This window comes from Rhinoderma darwinii, chromosome 3, assembly GCF_050947455.1.
Source record: "Rhinoderma darwinii isolate aRhiDar2 chromosome 3, aRhiDar2.hap1, whole genome shotgun sequence".
In the NCBI taxonomy this organism is placed as follows: domain Eukaryota; kingdom Metazoa; phylum Chordata; class Amphibia; order Anura; family Rhinodermatidae; genus Rhinoderma; species Rhinoderma darwinii.
The window spans coordinates 119,486,556-119,503,527 of record NC_134689.1 but is presented as its reverse complement, the minus strand read 5'-3'; the positions used below and the strand labels follow the sequence as shown (position 1 = coordinate 119,503,527).

Here is a 16,972-nt window from a genome sequence, read left to right as displayed (position 1 = left end):
TAAAATAAGCACGTGGATAAAACTTGCAAATTTCCGTTAAGTTTAAACCTAGCAGTATTATTATAGTAATGTAGTATTGTTATAGTAATGTAGTATTGTTATAGTAATGTAGTATTATAGTAATGTAGTATTATTATAGTAATGTAGTAGTATTATAGTAATGCAGTATTATAGTAATGTAGTACTGTTATAATAATGTAGTATTATAGTAATGTAGTATTATAGTAATGTAGTGGTATGGTAATGTAGTATTATAGTAATGTAGTATTATTATAGTAATGTAGTATTATAGCAATGTAGTATTATTATAGTAATGTAGTACTGTTATAGTAATGTAGTATTATAGTAATGTATTATTATTATAGTAATGTAGTATTATATTAATGTAGTATTATTATAGTAATGTAGTATTATAGCAATGTAGTATTATTATAGTAATGTAGTACTGTTATAGTAATGTAGTATTATAGTAATGTATTATTATTATAGTAATGTAGTATTATATTAATGTAGTATTATTATAGTAATGTAGTATTATAGTAATGTAGTATTATAGTAATGTATATTATTGTAGTAATGTAGTATTATAGTAATGTAGTATTATTATAGTAATATATTATTATAGTAATGTAGTATTGTTATAGTAATGTAGTATTATTATAGTAATGTAGTATTATTATATTAATGTAGTATTATTATAGTAATGTAGTATTATAGTAATGTAGTATTATTATAGTAATGTATTGTTATAGTAATGTAGTATTATAGTAATGTATTATTATTATAGTAATGTAGTATTATAGCAATGTAGTATTGTTATAATAATGTAGTATTATAGTAATGTAGTACTGTTATAGTAATGTAGTATTATATTAATGTAGTATTATTATAGTAATGTAGTATTATAGTAATGTAGTATTATAGTAATGTAGTATTGTTATAGTAATGTAGTATTATTATAGTAATGTAGTGTTATAGTAATGTAGTATTATAGTAATGTAGTATTATAGTAATGTAGTATTATAGTAATGTAGTATTATAGTAATGTATATTATTGTAGTAATGTAGTATTATAGTAATGTAGTATTATTATAGTAATATATTATTATAGTAATGTAGTATTGTTATAGTAATGTAGTATTATTATAGTAATGTAGTATTATTATATTAATGTAGTATTATTATAGTAATGTAGTATTATAGTAATGTAGTATTATTATAGTAATGTATTGTTATAGTAATGTAGTATTATAGTAATGTATTATTATTATAGTAATGTAGTATTATAGCAATGTAGTATTGTTATAATAATGTAGTATTATAGTAATGTAGTACTGTTATAGTAATGTAGTATTATATTAATGTAGTATTATTATAGTAATGTAGTATTATAGTAATGTAGTATTATAGTAATGTAGTATTGTTATAGTAATGTAGTATTATTATAGTAATGTAGTGTTATAGTAATGTAGTATTATAGTAATGTAGTATTATTATAGTAATGTAGTACTGTTATAATAATGTATTATTATGGTAATGTAGTATTATTATAGTAATGTAGTATTATAGTAATGTAGTATTGTTATAGTAATGTAGTATTATTATAGTAATGTAGTATTATAGTAATGTAGTATTGTTATAGTAATGTAGTGTTATAGTAATGTAGTTATAGTAATGTAGTATTGTTACAGTAATGTATTATTAGAATAATGTAGTATTGTTATAGTAATGTAGTATTATTATAGTAATGTAGTATTATTATAGAAATGTATTAGGGTATGTTCACACGGCCTATTTACGGACGTAATTCGGGCGTTTTTGCCCCGAATTACGTCTGAAAATAGCGCCTCAATAGCGCTGACAAACATCTGCCCATTGAAAGCAATGGGCAGACGTTTGTCTGTTCACACGAGGCGTATATTTACGCGCCGCTGTCAAATGACGGCGCGTAAATAGACGCCCGCGTAGAAGAAGTGACCTGTCACTTCTTTGGCCGTAATTGGAGCCGCTATTCATTGACTCCAATGAATAGCAGCGCTAATTACGGCCGTAATTGACGCTGCGTTCAAGCGCCTGCACATGCCGGTACGGCTGAATTTACGGGGATGTTTTCAGGCTGAAACATTGCCGTAATTTCAGCCGTTACGGACCCCCGCCGTGTGAACATACCCTTATTGTTATAGTAATGTAGTATTATTATAGTAATTTAGTAGTGTTATAGTAATGTAGTATTATTATAGTACTGTAGTATTATAGAAATGTAGTATTGTTATAGTAATGTAGTGTTATAGTAATGTAGTATTATTACAGTAATGTATTATTATAGTAATGTAGTATTATAGTAATGTAGTATTGTTATAGTAATGTAGTATTATAGTAATGTAGTGGTGTGGTATGGTAATGTAGTATTATAGTAATGTAGTATTATTATAGTAATGTAGTATTATAGTAATGTAGTATTATAGCAATGTAGTATTATTATAGTAATGTAGTATTATTATAGTAATATAGTATTATAGTAATGTAGTATTATTATAGTAATGTATTGTTATAGTAATGTAGTATTGTTACAGTAATGTAGTATTATAATAATGTAGTATTGTTATAGTAATGTAGTATTATTATAGTAATGTAGTATTGTTAAAGTAATGTAGTATTATTATAGTAATGTAGTATTGTTATAGTAATGTAGTATTGTTATAGTAATGTAGTATTGTTAAAGTAATGTAGTATTGTTATAGTAATGTAGTATTGTTATAGTAATGTAGTATTATAGTAATGTAGTATTATTATAGTAATGTAGTATTATAGTAATGTAGTATTATTATAGTAATGTAGTACTGTTATAATAATGTAGTATTATAGTAATGTAGTACTGTTATAATAATGTAGTATTATAGTAATGTAGTATTATTATGGTAATGTAGTATTATAGTAGTGTAGTACTGTTAGGGTATGTTCACACGGCGGGGGTCCGTAACGGCTGAAATTACGGGGATGTTTCAGCCTGAAAACATCCCCGTAAATTCAGCCGTACCGGCATGTGCAGGCGCTTGAACGGCGCGTCAATTACGGCCGTAATTAGCGCTGCTATTCATTGGAGTCAATGAATAGCGGCTCCAATTACGGCCAAAGAAGTGACAGGTCACTTCTTTGACGCGGGCGTCTATTTACGCGCCGTCATTTGACAGCGGCGCGTAAATATACGCCTCGTGTGAACAGACAAACGTCTGCCCATTGCTTTCAATGGGCAGATGTTTGTCAGCGCTATTGAGGCGCTATTTTCGGGCGTAAATCGGGGCAAAAACGCCCGATTTACGTCCGTAAATAGGCCGTGTGAACATACCCTTATAGTAATGTAGTATTGTTATAGTAATGTAGTATTATTGATGGACGTATTTCGGCTGCAAGTCCCGGACCGAACACAGTGCAGGGAGCCGGGCTCCTAGCATCATACTTATGTACGACGCTAGGAGTCCCTGCCTCGCTGCCGGACAACTGTCCCGTACTGTAATCATGTTTTCAGTACAGGACAGTAGTTCCACGGAGAGGCAGGGACTCCTAGCGTCGTACATAACTATGATGCTAGGAGCCCGGCTCCCTGCACTGTGTTCGGTCCGGTACTTGCGGCCGAAATACGTCCGTCAATTACGGACGTAATGACCTCGTGTGAACATACCCTTATAGTAATGTAGTATTGTTATAGTAGTTCAAATAAGTAATTAATTAACAATAATTTTGTATTGTATCAAATTTGAAAGTAATGCGGCCCGTCTACTTCACATTTTTTCTATATGTGGCCCACTTACTTGGCCGAGTTTGAGACCCCTGGTCTAACTACTGACATTAATGATACAGCTAGAATATCAGTCAGATCAGTTAGGGTCCAACTGCTGTGAACTATGTGGCAACAGGAGGTCGTACTATTCTGTACACTGTTTTCCCTTTACACTCAGCGTGTACGCCAGGGAAATCTCCCAACGTACGCGCCGAACGTAAAGGCCATACAGTAGCATACATCAAGAAAAAACTATTCTGTGGAGTATGCTTTTTTTTACGCTAACCCACTGTATAGAAAGCGCAGCATACTACGCTTTCCATATACAGTAAATATAAATAAAAAGTATACAGAGGTATACGTGCCAGGCAGATGCCAAAAAAGACACTTATTGGCATCCGCCGGGTGCATAGGTCTCTTTGCATACATTCAGCATATGAGTTGGGAGTATGTGCCAGCACGTACGCTGACACCAAACGTGGTGTAAACAGAGCCTTACACCACAGTTTCGGCCAAAAATACATATTTAGTCACAACTGATTTTCCACAGCGTATCCCTTTGTGTACAAGCAGAATGAAAATCTGTGGTGAACATACGGAACAGAATGAGCATGCTGTATATTTGAAAATCTTCAGCATGCTCTGATTTCCGTGCGGAAAATGTTCCGCAGCATGTTCCACTAGCCTACAAATTCTGGCGGAAAATCCAATACGTGTGTGGGTAACTAAAAGAGGTGAATAAGAAGAGGAAAAAATCCTTTGTTGAACATGCGGTCTCTTTTCTGCCCAAACTCCCTTAGGCCTCATTTACACGAACGTAATATACGCGCGTGCGACGCGCGTGCTTTGCACGCATGTCGTACGCACCTATATTAGTCAATGGGGCAGTTTAGACGATGCGTGAATTGCGCTCAGCGCGTGTGCGCAGAAAAAAACTCACGACATGTTCTATAATCGTGCGTTTTTCGCGCACTCACGCACCCATTGAAGTCAATGGGTGCGTGAAAACCACGCATGCCGCACGGAAGCACTTCCGTGCGAACTGCGTGATTCGCGCAAGAGCTGTCAAACTCCTGAATGTAAACAGAAAAGCACCACAAGCTTTTCTGTTTACAAACATCCAAACGGAGTGTCAAATTCGAGATGAGCGCACCGAACTTCACCGGGTTCGGCCAAACTCGTTTTGACCGAAACCGGTAAAAAATGTTCGGGTACGCGACGTCAGGAGACAGTCACTGTCCACGGTGCTGAAAGCGTTAAACTGGTTCAGCACCATGGACAGTGACTTCCGCTCCGAAAATCCATGAACCTGTAAAAAAAAAAAAGACGTTCTGACTTACCGATAACTCCGGTCCGACCTCCCGGGATTACAGTTCAGTCAAAGAGACAGCTGCAGCCAATCACAGGCCAAGCACAGGCTGCAGCCAATCACAGGCTGCAGCGGTCTCATGGACTGCGGCGTCATCCTGGGAGGTGGGGCCGGATGACAAGAGAGGGACGCGTCACCAAGGCAACGGCCGGGAGCCCGGACTGGGGGAAGCAGGAAGTTCTTGGTAAGTATGAAAGTCTTTTTTGATTCACATGTTGGTGTATATTGTGTTCGGCATTCACTGTCGAGGGTGCTGAAAGAGTTACTGCCGATCAGTTAGCTCTTTCAGCACCTTGGACAGTGACGGGCGTCGACTAGCCTCATCTCTATGATGGCGGCTGCGCGAAAATCACGCAGCCGCGCATCATACACGGATGACACACGGAGCTGCCAAGTGCCTTTTGCGCGCGCAAAACGCAGCGTTTTTTGCGCGCGCAAAACGCACACGCTCGTGTAAATGAGGCCTAAGGCCTCGCTCACATCTGTGTTGGGGACACCAGCAAGAGCCTATGTCGCAGGTCCCGTCAAAAATCCCAGACAAAATAGCACTATTTTGTCCGATAGAATGTCGGAAACCATTACAGAAGGACCCATTAAAGTCAATGGATTCCGTCGGCACTGTTGGGTTCCGTCATGCGCCGCTTTCGGCACTTCCACTATTTTGGTTTTCTGTTCCAATGACAAACAGAAAAACGGAAATAAGAACGCAGATGCAAACATACCGTTACTCATAGAATTTATGGAATTAATGGCCTAAAAATCCACCTTAAAGACTATGGACACCTTTGATTCATTCACTATCAATTCCGGAAGGCTCCCTGTCACTTAGGCTGTATTCACATCAGCGTTGCCCTTCCGTTGAGGGGTACCGTTTGAGGTTTCCGTCGGGTGAACCCCTCAACGGAAAGGCAAACGGACATCTTAGCTTCCATTTCCCTCACCATTGATCTCAATGGTGACGGAAACTTTGCTAAAGGTTTCCGTTTGCCACCGTTATGAACGAGTTCAGTTGTTTTGACGGAATCAATAGCGCAGTCGACTGCGCTATTGATTCCGTCAAAAACTACGGAACCCTGTCACAACGGGGACAAACGGAAACCTTTAGCAATGTTTCTGTCAGCATTGAGATGGTGCGGAAACACCCGGAAGATCCGCTGCAGATTACAGTACCAGCCATGAGAAAAGATTTGAACAAATCTCATCCACATGCTGCAGAATTTTGTCGCATGGAAATTGACCTGCAGACTTTAAAATTCACCCTTTTAAATGTAGTGGGGTGAAACCCGCAGCAAAATCCCGCAGGTGCAGCGGATTTATTCTGCCGCGTGTGAACCTGACCTAAGAGTGGAATAAGCAGTCATGTATAATTGGCAGAGTTTAATACTACATTTCTTTTGCATTTCGGGTGGAGGCTCCAGCAACTTCTGGACCCCCATGCTCAGCTCATTGTGGAGGGAGCTGGCTCAGGGAATAGTCCTTGGTGGTGGCGTGCTATTCTTCCCTGTTAGGCCAGGATCACACACACAGTTTTGATGCAGTTTTTGCCTCATTTTTTTGAGCCAAACATAGGAGTGGACACAAAAGAAAGGAGACAAATCAGCCTTTTCTTTATACCCTTCCTTTCTTTGGGAAACACATCTGGCTTTGGCTAAAAAAAACGGAGCCAAAAACTGCGCCAAAACCTGATCCTGGCCTAAGGTCCCCTCCACGGCACACGCTGCAGATTTTGCGCTTGCTGTAGATATAACCCGATTCAGATAAAAATTGCTACAACAAAATCTGCAGCGTGTGTAGGGGGCCCATGGTTTGATTCACACGCAGAGGGTTTTATTGCAGACATTTTCTGTGACCGGTGACTGAAAATCATTTCCATTCATCTAAATGAGGTTGTTTCTGCTGCAAGAACATGGATTTCTACAAGCCTTAGGGTATGTGCACACACACTAATTACGTCCGTAATTGACGGACGTATTTCGGCCGCAAGTCCCGGACCGAACACAGTGCAGGGAGCTGGGCTCCTAGCATCATACTTATGTACGATGCTAGGAGTCCCTGCCTCGCTGCAAGACAACTGTCTCGTACTGAAAACATGTTTTCAGTACGAGACACTTGTCTTGCAGCGAGGCAGGGACTCCTAGCATCGTACATAAGTATGATGCTAGGAGCCCGGTTCCCTGCACTGTGTTCGGTCCGGGATTTGCGGCCGAAATACGTCCGTCAATTACGGACGTAATTAGTGTGTGTGCACATACCCTTATTCAGATGAATAGAACTGATTTCCATTCGCAGAAAAATTCTTCAACAAAATCTGCTGCGTGTGAATTCACCGTTAGGCTACATACAGACGAGCGTAGCTAACCTTGGACGTGAAAAACTACAGGTTTTTCACATCCGAGGTGCACCCGTGCGGGGCGCGTTGTCACGTATCCCCCATAGACTAGAGTCTATAGACGGATGTGTGACAAGCAGTAAAATAGGACATGTCCTATTTTTTCACAGACCCTTTGAAGTACATGAGTCCGTGTCACATGGACTACATATATGCTCGTCTGAATGAGCCCTTAGGACCATTTACAGTTTGAAAACAAAAAAAAACTCATAAAAAGCAAAGTGCGCAGTGATCCTCTGGGCCCATATGGTCACTATGTACCTCAGAATTCATATTGAGGTTCATGAAAATCTGTGAGGAAAGCAAAATCTTGGCATGCAGCAGCACATACTGTATTACCGAGGTATTCCCCCCTAGAAGCATTGCATCTAGAACACAGTGCCTCAAGTTGGCACCATACAGAACACAGTGCCTCAAGTTGGCACCATACAGAACACAGTGCCTCAAGTTGGCACCATACAGAACAGTGCCTAGAGTTGGCACCATACAGAACACAGTGCCTCAAGTTGGCACCATTCAGAACACACTGCCTCAAGTTGGCACCATACAGAACACAGTGCCTCAAGTTGGCACCATACAGAACACAGTGCCTAAAGTTGGCACCATACAGAACACAGTGCCTCAAGTTGGCACCATACAGAACACAGTGCCTCAAGTTGGTACCATACAGAACACAGTGCCTCAAGTTGGCACCATACAGAACACAGTGCCTCAAGTTGGCACCATACAGAACACAGTGCCTCAAGTTGGCACCATACAGAACAGTGCCTCAAGTTGGCACCATACAGAACACAGTGCCTCAAGTTGGCACCATACAGAACACAGTGTCTCAAGTTGGCACCATATAGAAGCACAGAATGGCTACGTGTGAGCTCAACATGGTCCGTGCACACGTCAATACCGTGTGACCTTTAGGTGATTTAACATGTACCGAATATAGTGACTACTGCACAGTCAGGGTGAGTTCATACATAGCGTAATTACTGTGTATTTTCCGCAACGGATTTAGTGGCGGAAAATTCGCAATATAATACAGTAGCAGTAAAGCATATGAGATTTGAGCAAATCTCATCCACATGCTGCATAAATGAGCGGAAAAAAGGCTCAGAAATTGACCTGCGGTGCGTTTTTTAATCTGTTGTGAGATTTCCCCATTGAATTCAATGGAGAAGGTAAAACCCGCAACAAATAGCAGATGTTGCAGGGGTTTTTTTTGCGGTGGAAAAGCAGCAATTCCATTGTAAAAAACGCAACTCAGAAAAAATAAATCTTATACTTACCCAGAATTTGGTGCTCCTTCGTCCAGGCCGGCCTCCTGGAATGACGTTTCATCACATATGAACACTGCAGCCAATCACAGGCTGCAGTGGTCACATGGGATTACACGTCATCCCAGGAGGCCGGTCTGCAGGACGTCAGAGGGTAAATATGTGTAGTTTTGTTTTTTTTAAACATGCTGTTTTCCGCAGCGGACATTCCAGACGTTAAAACTGCACCACAATTTGGTGCAGCTTTTTGGACGGCATTCCCTGAGGTGCCCAGGGTGGATACGCTGTGTGCTACCGCAAAAATGCACATAAATTTATCCATTTTTAATGTTGCTTTATGAAAGAAACAGTTGTAGGAAAATGTTTCTAAGGCCTGATTCACACGAACGCTGCACATCTCAGACGTGAAAAACACCGGCCAAAGCGCCGGGGATTCTGCTACAGAAGTCCCTGACGTCACTATGTCCATATATGGACAGTGAACTCAGGGACTTCTCCTGGAGCGGAAACACCAGCCACAGCGCTGGGGATTCCGTTTCAGGTGTAGGGGACCATGCCAGTAGAGGTCCCTGACATGACTGTCCATATATAGACAATGAAGTTAGGGACTTCTCCTGGAGCGGAATCCCCGGCCACGGCTTCGGAAACGCTGTGGCCGGGGATTCCGCTCCTACAGGGAGCAAGAAAATACCCTCCTCCTCCTTAAATGCATTTCGCACTGTGAGGAGGGGAAGGGAGCAGGCGGATGACAACCGTGCTTTACACGGCCCCATAAACTTCTATGGGAGCTGTGCGGCCGGGAGAACGGCCGAAAATAGGGCATATCCCATTTTTGGACGGCCCGGTTTACTGTCGTGTGCTTTTTGAACGCCCATCACACGGCCGGGAAACCCTGTCGTGTGAATATCTGCATTGTGGTTTCTTTTTGTAACAAAAACCACTACAGTGCCAAATCCATCATACAACGAATACCACCAGCCTGCGAACGGTTTGATACTTTGATTGGGTCTGTCAGGACCATTGTTTTGTCAGGAACAATCACAACGCACCCGCTGCTATTTTTCCCGCCAAATCTGACAAAACTTCACATGCAGCTGTTTAGCTTCTGCAACTGAAAATCTGTTCCATAAGGGTATGTTCACACAGGCTATTCTCAGCCGTTTTTCGGGCTGTAAACGTCCCGAAAAAAAGCTGAAAAATCGGAAGCAGAATGCCTCAAAACATCTGCCCATTTATTTCAATGGGAAATACAGCGTTCTGACCGGGCATTTTTTTACGCCTCATTTTCGAAAAACTCAATAGTCAAACTTCATTGACTCAATAGAAAAACGCTCCAAAAATGGCTGTAAGGGTATGTGCACACACACTAAATACGTCCGTAATTGACGGACGTATTTCGGCCGCAAGTCCCGGACCGAACACAGTGCAGGGAGCCGGGCTCCTAGCATCATACTTATGTACGATGCTAGGAGTCCCTGCCTCGCTGCAGGACCACTGTCACGTACTGAAAACATGATTACAGTACGGGACAGTTGTCCTGCAGCGAGGCAGAGACTCCTAGCATCGTACATAAGTATGATGCTAGGAGCCCGGCTCCCTGCACTGTGTTCGGTCCGGGACTTGCGGCCGAAATACGTCCGTCAATTACGGACGTAATTAGTGTGTGTGCACATACCCTAAAAATGCAAGTTGCTTAAAAAACAGCCTTGAAAACAGCTCTGTATTTTCAGACGTTTTTGTTAAGCGTGTGAACATAGCCTTAAATCTGAATGGGGCTGTTTTTGCAACAGATGAATGGATTTCTGCAAGTTCTACTGATTTTCAGTCACAGAAATTTCTGCAACAAATCTGCTGCGTGTGAACTTACCCGAAAAATGTTCTGTGGTAAAAAACTGATGCGCACACACTGCGGTTTTTACATTGAGTACCATTGCTATCCTAACGAAGTCATCAAGCACAGCAAATCTGTGGCAAAACATGTTGCATGCGTTTTCCTCTGCAATATGTGAATAGGATTTAATTTTAGACTTAGCACACCTTGGCGCGGTACATGTGATATTCTTATGTTCACCTATGGCTGCAGGAAGCTATAATTTAACACCTGGTTACTGCAGTCACATATAGCTGTCTCTGGCTGCTCAATATTAATGACTGTTGATAAAACGACGAAGACGCTATTGTCAGAGACCGTTGATTTGTCGTAGAATACACCCCGTGCTCTTGCCAATAAAGCTTTGTTTTTCTGTAGAAAGGACAAGCTAGAGGTGTTTGAATCTCGCGAGAGTTGCGGTGGGCTGTGAAAATCTTGCGAGAGTTGCGGTGGGCTGTGAAAATCTCGCGAGAGTAGTGGTCGGCTTTCCGTCGTCAACGCGTGTATTCTTTCTTTACGCTGTGTGTGGTGCGCGCGGTTACCAGTTGCTACCCTTAAGAAAATGGCGGACGATTTCGGAAACGGTGACGCTATGGATCTGCCGGTGGGGAAGGCTGCAGGTAATGTTGTTGATGAAACGTGAACTAGCGAACAAGTCTTATTGGGTTGAGAGTGGGTGTAACTAGCGTAGGCCATGGTTGTCCAGAGAGCGCAGTATTCCTCATAGCCTCCATGCTGGTGGCCTTTCATCTATGTGAGGGATGGCGTCCATTTAGGCGCGAAACCCGTCTTGTGCGTTGTCTTCGTGTGCATGGGAGCGTGTACACGGCTATATGATGTGACTTGATATGAGATGAGCTGCCCGCCCAGGTATAACTTGCGCTCCACCATACTACTGGGTGTAGGCACGGATGTGTGTAAGCCTAATAAGAGGCCCATCTATCGAATAGTGTTTATATTACATAAGACTGAACAACTGCCCGACCCCACTGTAAGTAAAAACCAGGAATCGGCACAAAGGTCTGTCCTTCTCTATATCATGGATGGTGGGCAAGAGACGGGTGGGGTGGCTTTGTCTATTGTAAGCATAAAACGTTATTTACACACTAAATTATGTTGAGGACAATATGGCAAATTAAATTTCCTTCACGAATCCAACAATCCTAAATTCCAAAGGCTATGGAAGGAGCTGCTTATGTTCTCGTACTTATCGATGTAAGTGTTTCTGGAGGCTGTGACCATATTAATCCCAAAAGGGACATTTCTATATCACAGCAGCTAAAAAACATAGACAAAACCAAATAGAGACACAACATAGCCATAAAGACATCACATACAAGTAGACACGAGAACGTGTGTAGACCCAAAATACACCTCACGCTTCATTATATAACAAGTAATATAGAAATAAAAAAACAAGTTACAACAGCCCTAAAAATCCAATACTTTGTGACCTGTCATATACCACTATTGCTGTTGGATTGCAAAGGATTTCTTGAACCTCAATTGAATAATATTATTACTAATACTGCTTCTCTGGTTTATACAATTGGTGTAATGGATGAGATGCGGTTCCAAAGACCGCATTACACTCAGGCCACATGGAGTTTTTGATGCGCAAAGTGTTGGAATCGGTTCCAAAAACCGGTCAAAATCAGAGTTTTTGTTTTTTTTTCCCCCTGGGTGGCTTTTAGCCGCACGCGGGAGGGAAAAGGCGTGTCGTTTCTTTCCGCGGTTCCACCTCTGGGAGGAAGGAAAAAACTGCGGCGCTTGTTTCCGAGCATTTTTCGCAGTTCTGCCTGTGGTCCTCGATTGGCACAGGTGAAAAACTGCAGGCGGTTCAAAATATGCAACAAAATTCCTGTAGCAATTTTGAGGAAGATTTTTTTTTTTATTTATTTTTTTCCCTGCCTGCTAAAAACTGAGCTAGACCTTTTAAATCCTCTGTTCTAATGTTACCTCTAGACCAGGGGTCTCAAACTCGGCCGGGTAAGTGGGCCGCATATAGAAAAAATGGGAAGTTGACGGGCCGCATTACTTTCAAACTATATACAATACAAAATTATTATTAATCAGTTATTTGAACTACAATAACACTATATTACTATAATAATAAAACTACATTACTATAATAATACCGCCAGGTTTAAAATTTGAGATATTTCTCCACGTGCTTATTTCAACAATCCAGCTTTCCAGTTTAAGTGTCGCTAAATGCAGTCCGGCGGCTCAGTTAGCAGCGTTTGGCAGACGCGGAGCCCTCGGTGGATGCTGCCGCGGAGCCCTCGGTGGATGCTGCCGCAACACACCCCTAGATAAGGCCACAGTGCCCTCCGCAGATGCTACCACAGTGATGTCAGGGTCTTGCCCAGAGCTGGAGTCACGGAGCAGAGCCGCTTCTAGCACTCGAACTACAGTAGATTTGTGAGCTCTGGATGTGACTGGAGTATAGCACATTATATAATAGTAGAGTTGTGACTGGAGCTCTGGATTTGTTTGCAGTATAAGACAAGATGTTTGCATCTACTGATCTTGCAGTAGAGGTGAGAGTGTAGCTGTGGATGTCTCTGGAGTATAGTACATGATGTTACAGTAGAGTGGTGACTGCAGCTCTGGATCTGACTGGAGTAAAGTACATAATATAATAGTAGAGTTGTGAGTGCAGTTTGGGATTCCAGCTCTGCTCCTGACATCACTGTCCATATATGGACAGAGATGTCAGGGGCAACCCCAGAGCTGGAGTCCCGGGCAGAGCGCTAGTAGGCTCTTCCTGGGACTCCAGCTGTGCTCCTGACATCACTGGGACTCCTGCTCTGGGTAAGCCCCTGACATCATTGTCGATGTATGGACAGCGATGTCAGAGGCTTCCCCAGAGCAGAGCCTATACTAGCGCTCTGCCAGGGACTCAACTCTGGAGAAGACCCTGACACACTGTCCATATATGGGCAGCGATGTCAGGGAATTCCACAGAGTCCCGGAGCAGAGCCGATACTAGCGCTCTGCCCGGGACTCTGCTCTGGGGAAGACCCTGACATCACTGTCCATATATGGACAGAGATGTCAAGGGCAACCCCAGAGCTGGAGTCCCGGGCAGAGCGCTAGTAGGCTCTTCCTGGGACTCCAGCTGTGCTCCTGACATCACTGCGACTCCTGCTCTGGGGAAGCTCCTGACATCATTGTCGATGTATGGACAGTGATGTCAGAGGCTTCCCCAGAGTCCCAGAGCAGAGCCTATACTAGCGCTCTGCCCAGGACTCCGCTCTGGGGAAGACCCTGACACACTGTCCATATATGGACAGCGATGTCAGGGAATTCCACAGAGTCCCGGAGCAGAGTCTATACTAGCGCTCTGCCCGGGACTCCGGCACTGGGGAAGCCCCAGACATCGCTGTTCATATGTGGACAGCGATGTCAGGGAATTCCAGAGTCTCGGAGCAGAGCCGATACTAGCGGCTCTGTGTCCCGCGGGCCGCGTGCTTGAGACCCCTGCTCTAGACTATCCAGTGGGCCTTCCACCACCGAACTCTTCCCCCAATAAGCTTATAGTTTTTTTGGTATCTGCACTCCAGGTGCTTTCCCTAACACGCCAGAGCGAAAAAAAATACCACTGGCTACCTCAGATTGGTAGAACATCTCAAATCTTGCTATATGCTTTAAAAGACCTCCGTGTTAGGCCTCATTCACACGACAGTGTTTCCTGGCCGGGTGCCGGCCGTTCATAAATCGGCCGGCACCTGGCTGCATTAGGAATAATAGACCCCTAATGGGGCTATTCACACGACCGATTTTTTGACGGCCGGGAAAACCGGGCGTCAAAAAATAGGACATGCTCTATTTTCGGCCGGTTACCCGGCCGCCCGGCTCCCATAGAAGTCTATGGGGCCGGGTAATACACGGCCATCACCGGAATGTGTCCCGAGTGATGGCTGGGTTTTCCGTGGCTTGCGCTCTGTCTCCTCACAGCGCAGAGTGCATGTGAGGAGGAGGAGGAGTTGATGCCATTCGGACGAATGGCTGTACACTGTGTGGCAGGGCCGGGGTGTACAGCAGGTGGAAGGGAGCGCTGCGCTGGCTCCCTTCCCCTGCTTGTTTTAAAAGCGCCCTGTCCCGGCGACACCTTCCATGGCGCCGCTAGCAGCAGCTGCTGCTGCGGCTGCTACTACTCCCCGCTCTGCTATGTGCTAGCCCCAGTTTAGCTCCTTGAAGGAGCGGAATCCCCGTGTTTTCGGGGATTCCGCTCCTGGACAGAGCGCTTGATGTCTCTGTCCATATCTGGGCAGTGACATCATGGGAAATTCCTGAAGCGGAATCCCCGAACACATGGGGATTCCCCTTCAGGACTTGCCGCTGATGTCACTGTCCAGATCTGCCCGGAACGGATGCAAAACTTTATGCAAACCGGCCGGGCAAAATGGCCGATACTCGGGCTCGGGCGGGACCCGGACGTGTGAATCCCGCCTTAAACCTCCAATCTAATCTAATGTACAAATGGACACCCAGATATTTATAATCTACCAACAATAGCAACTGGCACAAGCTCTCCTTTTGTTCTATCGAAGTCTACCACTCTCTCTTTAGGGAGGATTTTCACGCGCGTCGCATGGACCTATGAGGCAGCGCAGACTGTCCGTGATTTTCACGCAGCGTGTGTCCGCTGCGTGAAACGCACGACATGGCCTATATTTCTGCGCTGTTCAAGCATCACGCACCCATTGAAGTCAATGGGTGCTTGAAAATTACGCGCAGCAGCAGTAAAATGTATGAATGAAGACAGAAAAGCACCACGTGCTTTTCTGTTTACAAACATACAAACAGTGTCATAATGATGGCGGCTGCGTGAAAATCATGCAGCCGCGCATCATATGGTGATGACACACGGAGCTGTTAAGTACCTTTTTGCGCGCGCAAAACACGCTCGTGTAAATCCTCCCTTAGTCTTACTTGCATAAAGCAGTACTGAATGACACCACCGGGTTCTGTGTTTAAATTCAGCATCTTCATTGATATTGTATGTTCTTCTTGTGGTTGCTTGGTCAAATTGCTGGTTTTCACGCACCCATAGACTTCAATGGGCGACTAGGTGTGCAAAAACGCACCACTGCAGGACATGCAGTGAGTTTCACGCAACGGACACTCTGAATGAGCCCTTACACGGCCTGACGTGAGCCGTGTAAACGAGCGCCAATCAATGAGACAGCTCGTTGATTGGTGCTAGTTTGCTCCTTTCATAAGCAGCTGGTATGGGGACAAGCGCTCGTTACTCCGATCACTCTTCCCCATACATTTCTATCATGTTGGCAGCACATCTCCCTGTTTACTCATAATTTATGCTGCAGAAACGATACTATCAGCCAATGAACGAGAATTTTCTCGTTCAACTGATCATTGCCCTGTTTTATAGAGGGACAATGAGTGGGACCGAGCGTTCTTTCACATCTGCGTTGGGACTCCGTTAACGGGTACCGTCGGACCTTTCCGTCAGGGGAACCAGTGAGCGGAATCTAAACGGAAACCATAGGAAATTTAACACATGCTGACGGATTTCCCCCACGTAGAACAGCGGATTGCCATGGTGGCTCCGCATTGGGGGAACCCCTCTAACCAAAGCGGTCGTCCAAAGAAGAATACCGCTTTAATGTAAAGGCTATGTACACCTTTGAAAACGATGATTATTATTTTATTTTTATAAAAAAGTGTGAGTGTGATTATTGCAACTTTCGAATTACTTTTTATTAAAAGTTATTTTAACTTTTTCAGATACAGCTGCTTTGTATCCTGCATACAGAGCAGCTGTATCTAGCGTTGAAACCTGTATCCGTCAGGTCAGCGTGACTGGTGGGTTCAGTGGCAGCGGATCTTGCGTGTCTGACACGCAGGATCAATTGTTTTCAAAGGTGTACATAGCCTTTAATCGTATTCACTCTCCTTAGGCCTTATGCACACGGCAGGGTTTCCCGGCCGTGTGACTGCCGTTCAAAAAATGGCCGTCACACGGCCGCAGTAGGAACAATAGACCCCAAATGGGACATGCCCTATTTTCGGGCGTTCGTCCGGATCCTATAGAAGTCTATGGGGCCGGATAATACACGACCATCAATTGAATGTGCTCCAAGTGACGGCCGTGTCTTCCGTCGCTCGCTTTCTCCTTTTCACAGTCCGAAAAGCATGTGAGTAGGAGGGTATCTTTTTTTACTCCCTGTAGGAGCAGAATCCCCAGCCACAGCTCCGGCAACGCTCTGGCTGCCTTCACTGTCCATACAGTGAAGGAAATAAGTATTTGATCCCTTGCTGATTTTGT

The 16,972-nt window shown here is 43.4% G+C and overlaps 1 protein-coding gene across 6 annotated transcripts in view; it reads right to left on the bottom strand.

Annotated features, from left to right (window-relative positions):
* Nucleotides 1–11,415, bottom strand: part of UIMC1 (ubiquitin interaction motif containing 1) — a 137,403-nt gene extending 125,988 nt beyond the window's left edge. For 2 of the 6 annotated variants that reach the window (XR_012882368.1, XM_075856624.1), the window contains exon 1: nt 10,906–11,414. Coding sequence is in view for 3 of the 6 variants with exons in the window: in XM_075856624.1 (XP_075712739.1) it covers nt 10,906–11,370 (465 nt within the window). In the remaining 3 variants the exon portion in view is untranslated. Of the gene's footprint in view, nt 1–10,841 lie in introns of all 6 variants that reach the window. The other 4 variants (XR_012882367.1, XM_075856623.1, XM_075856625.1 and 1 more) reach the window with 4 other exon arrangements.
* Nucleotides 11,416–16,972: the final 5,557 nt, after the last annotated feature.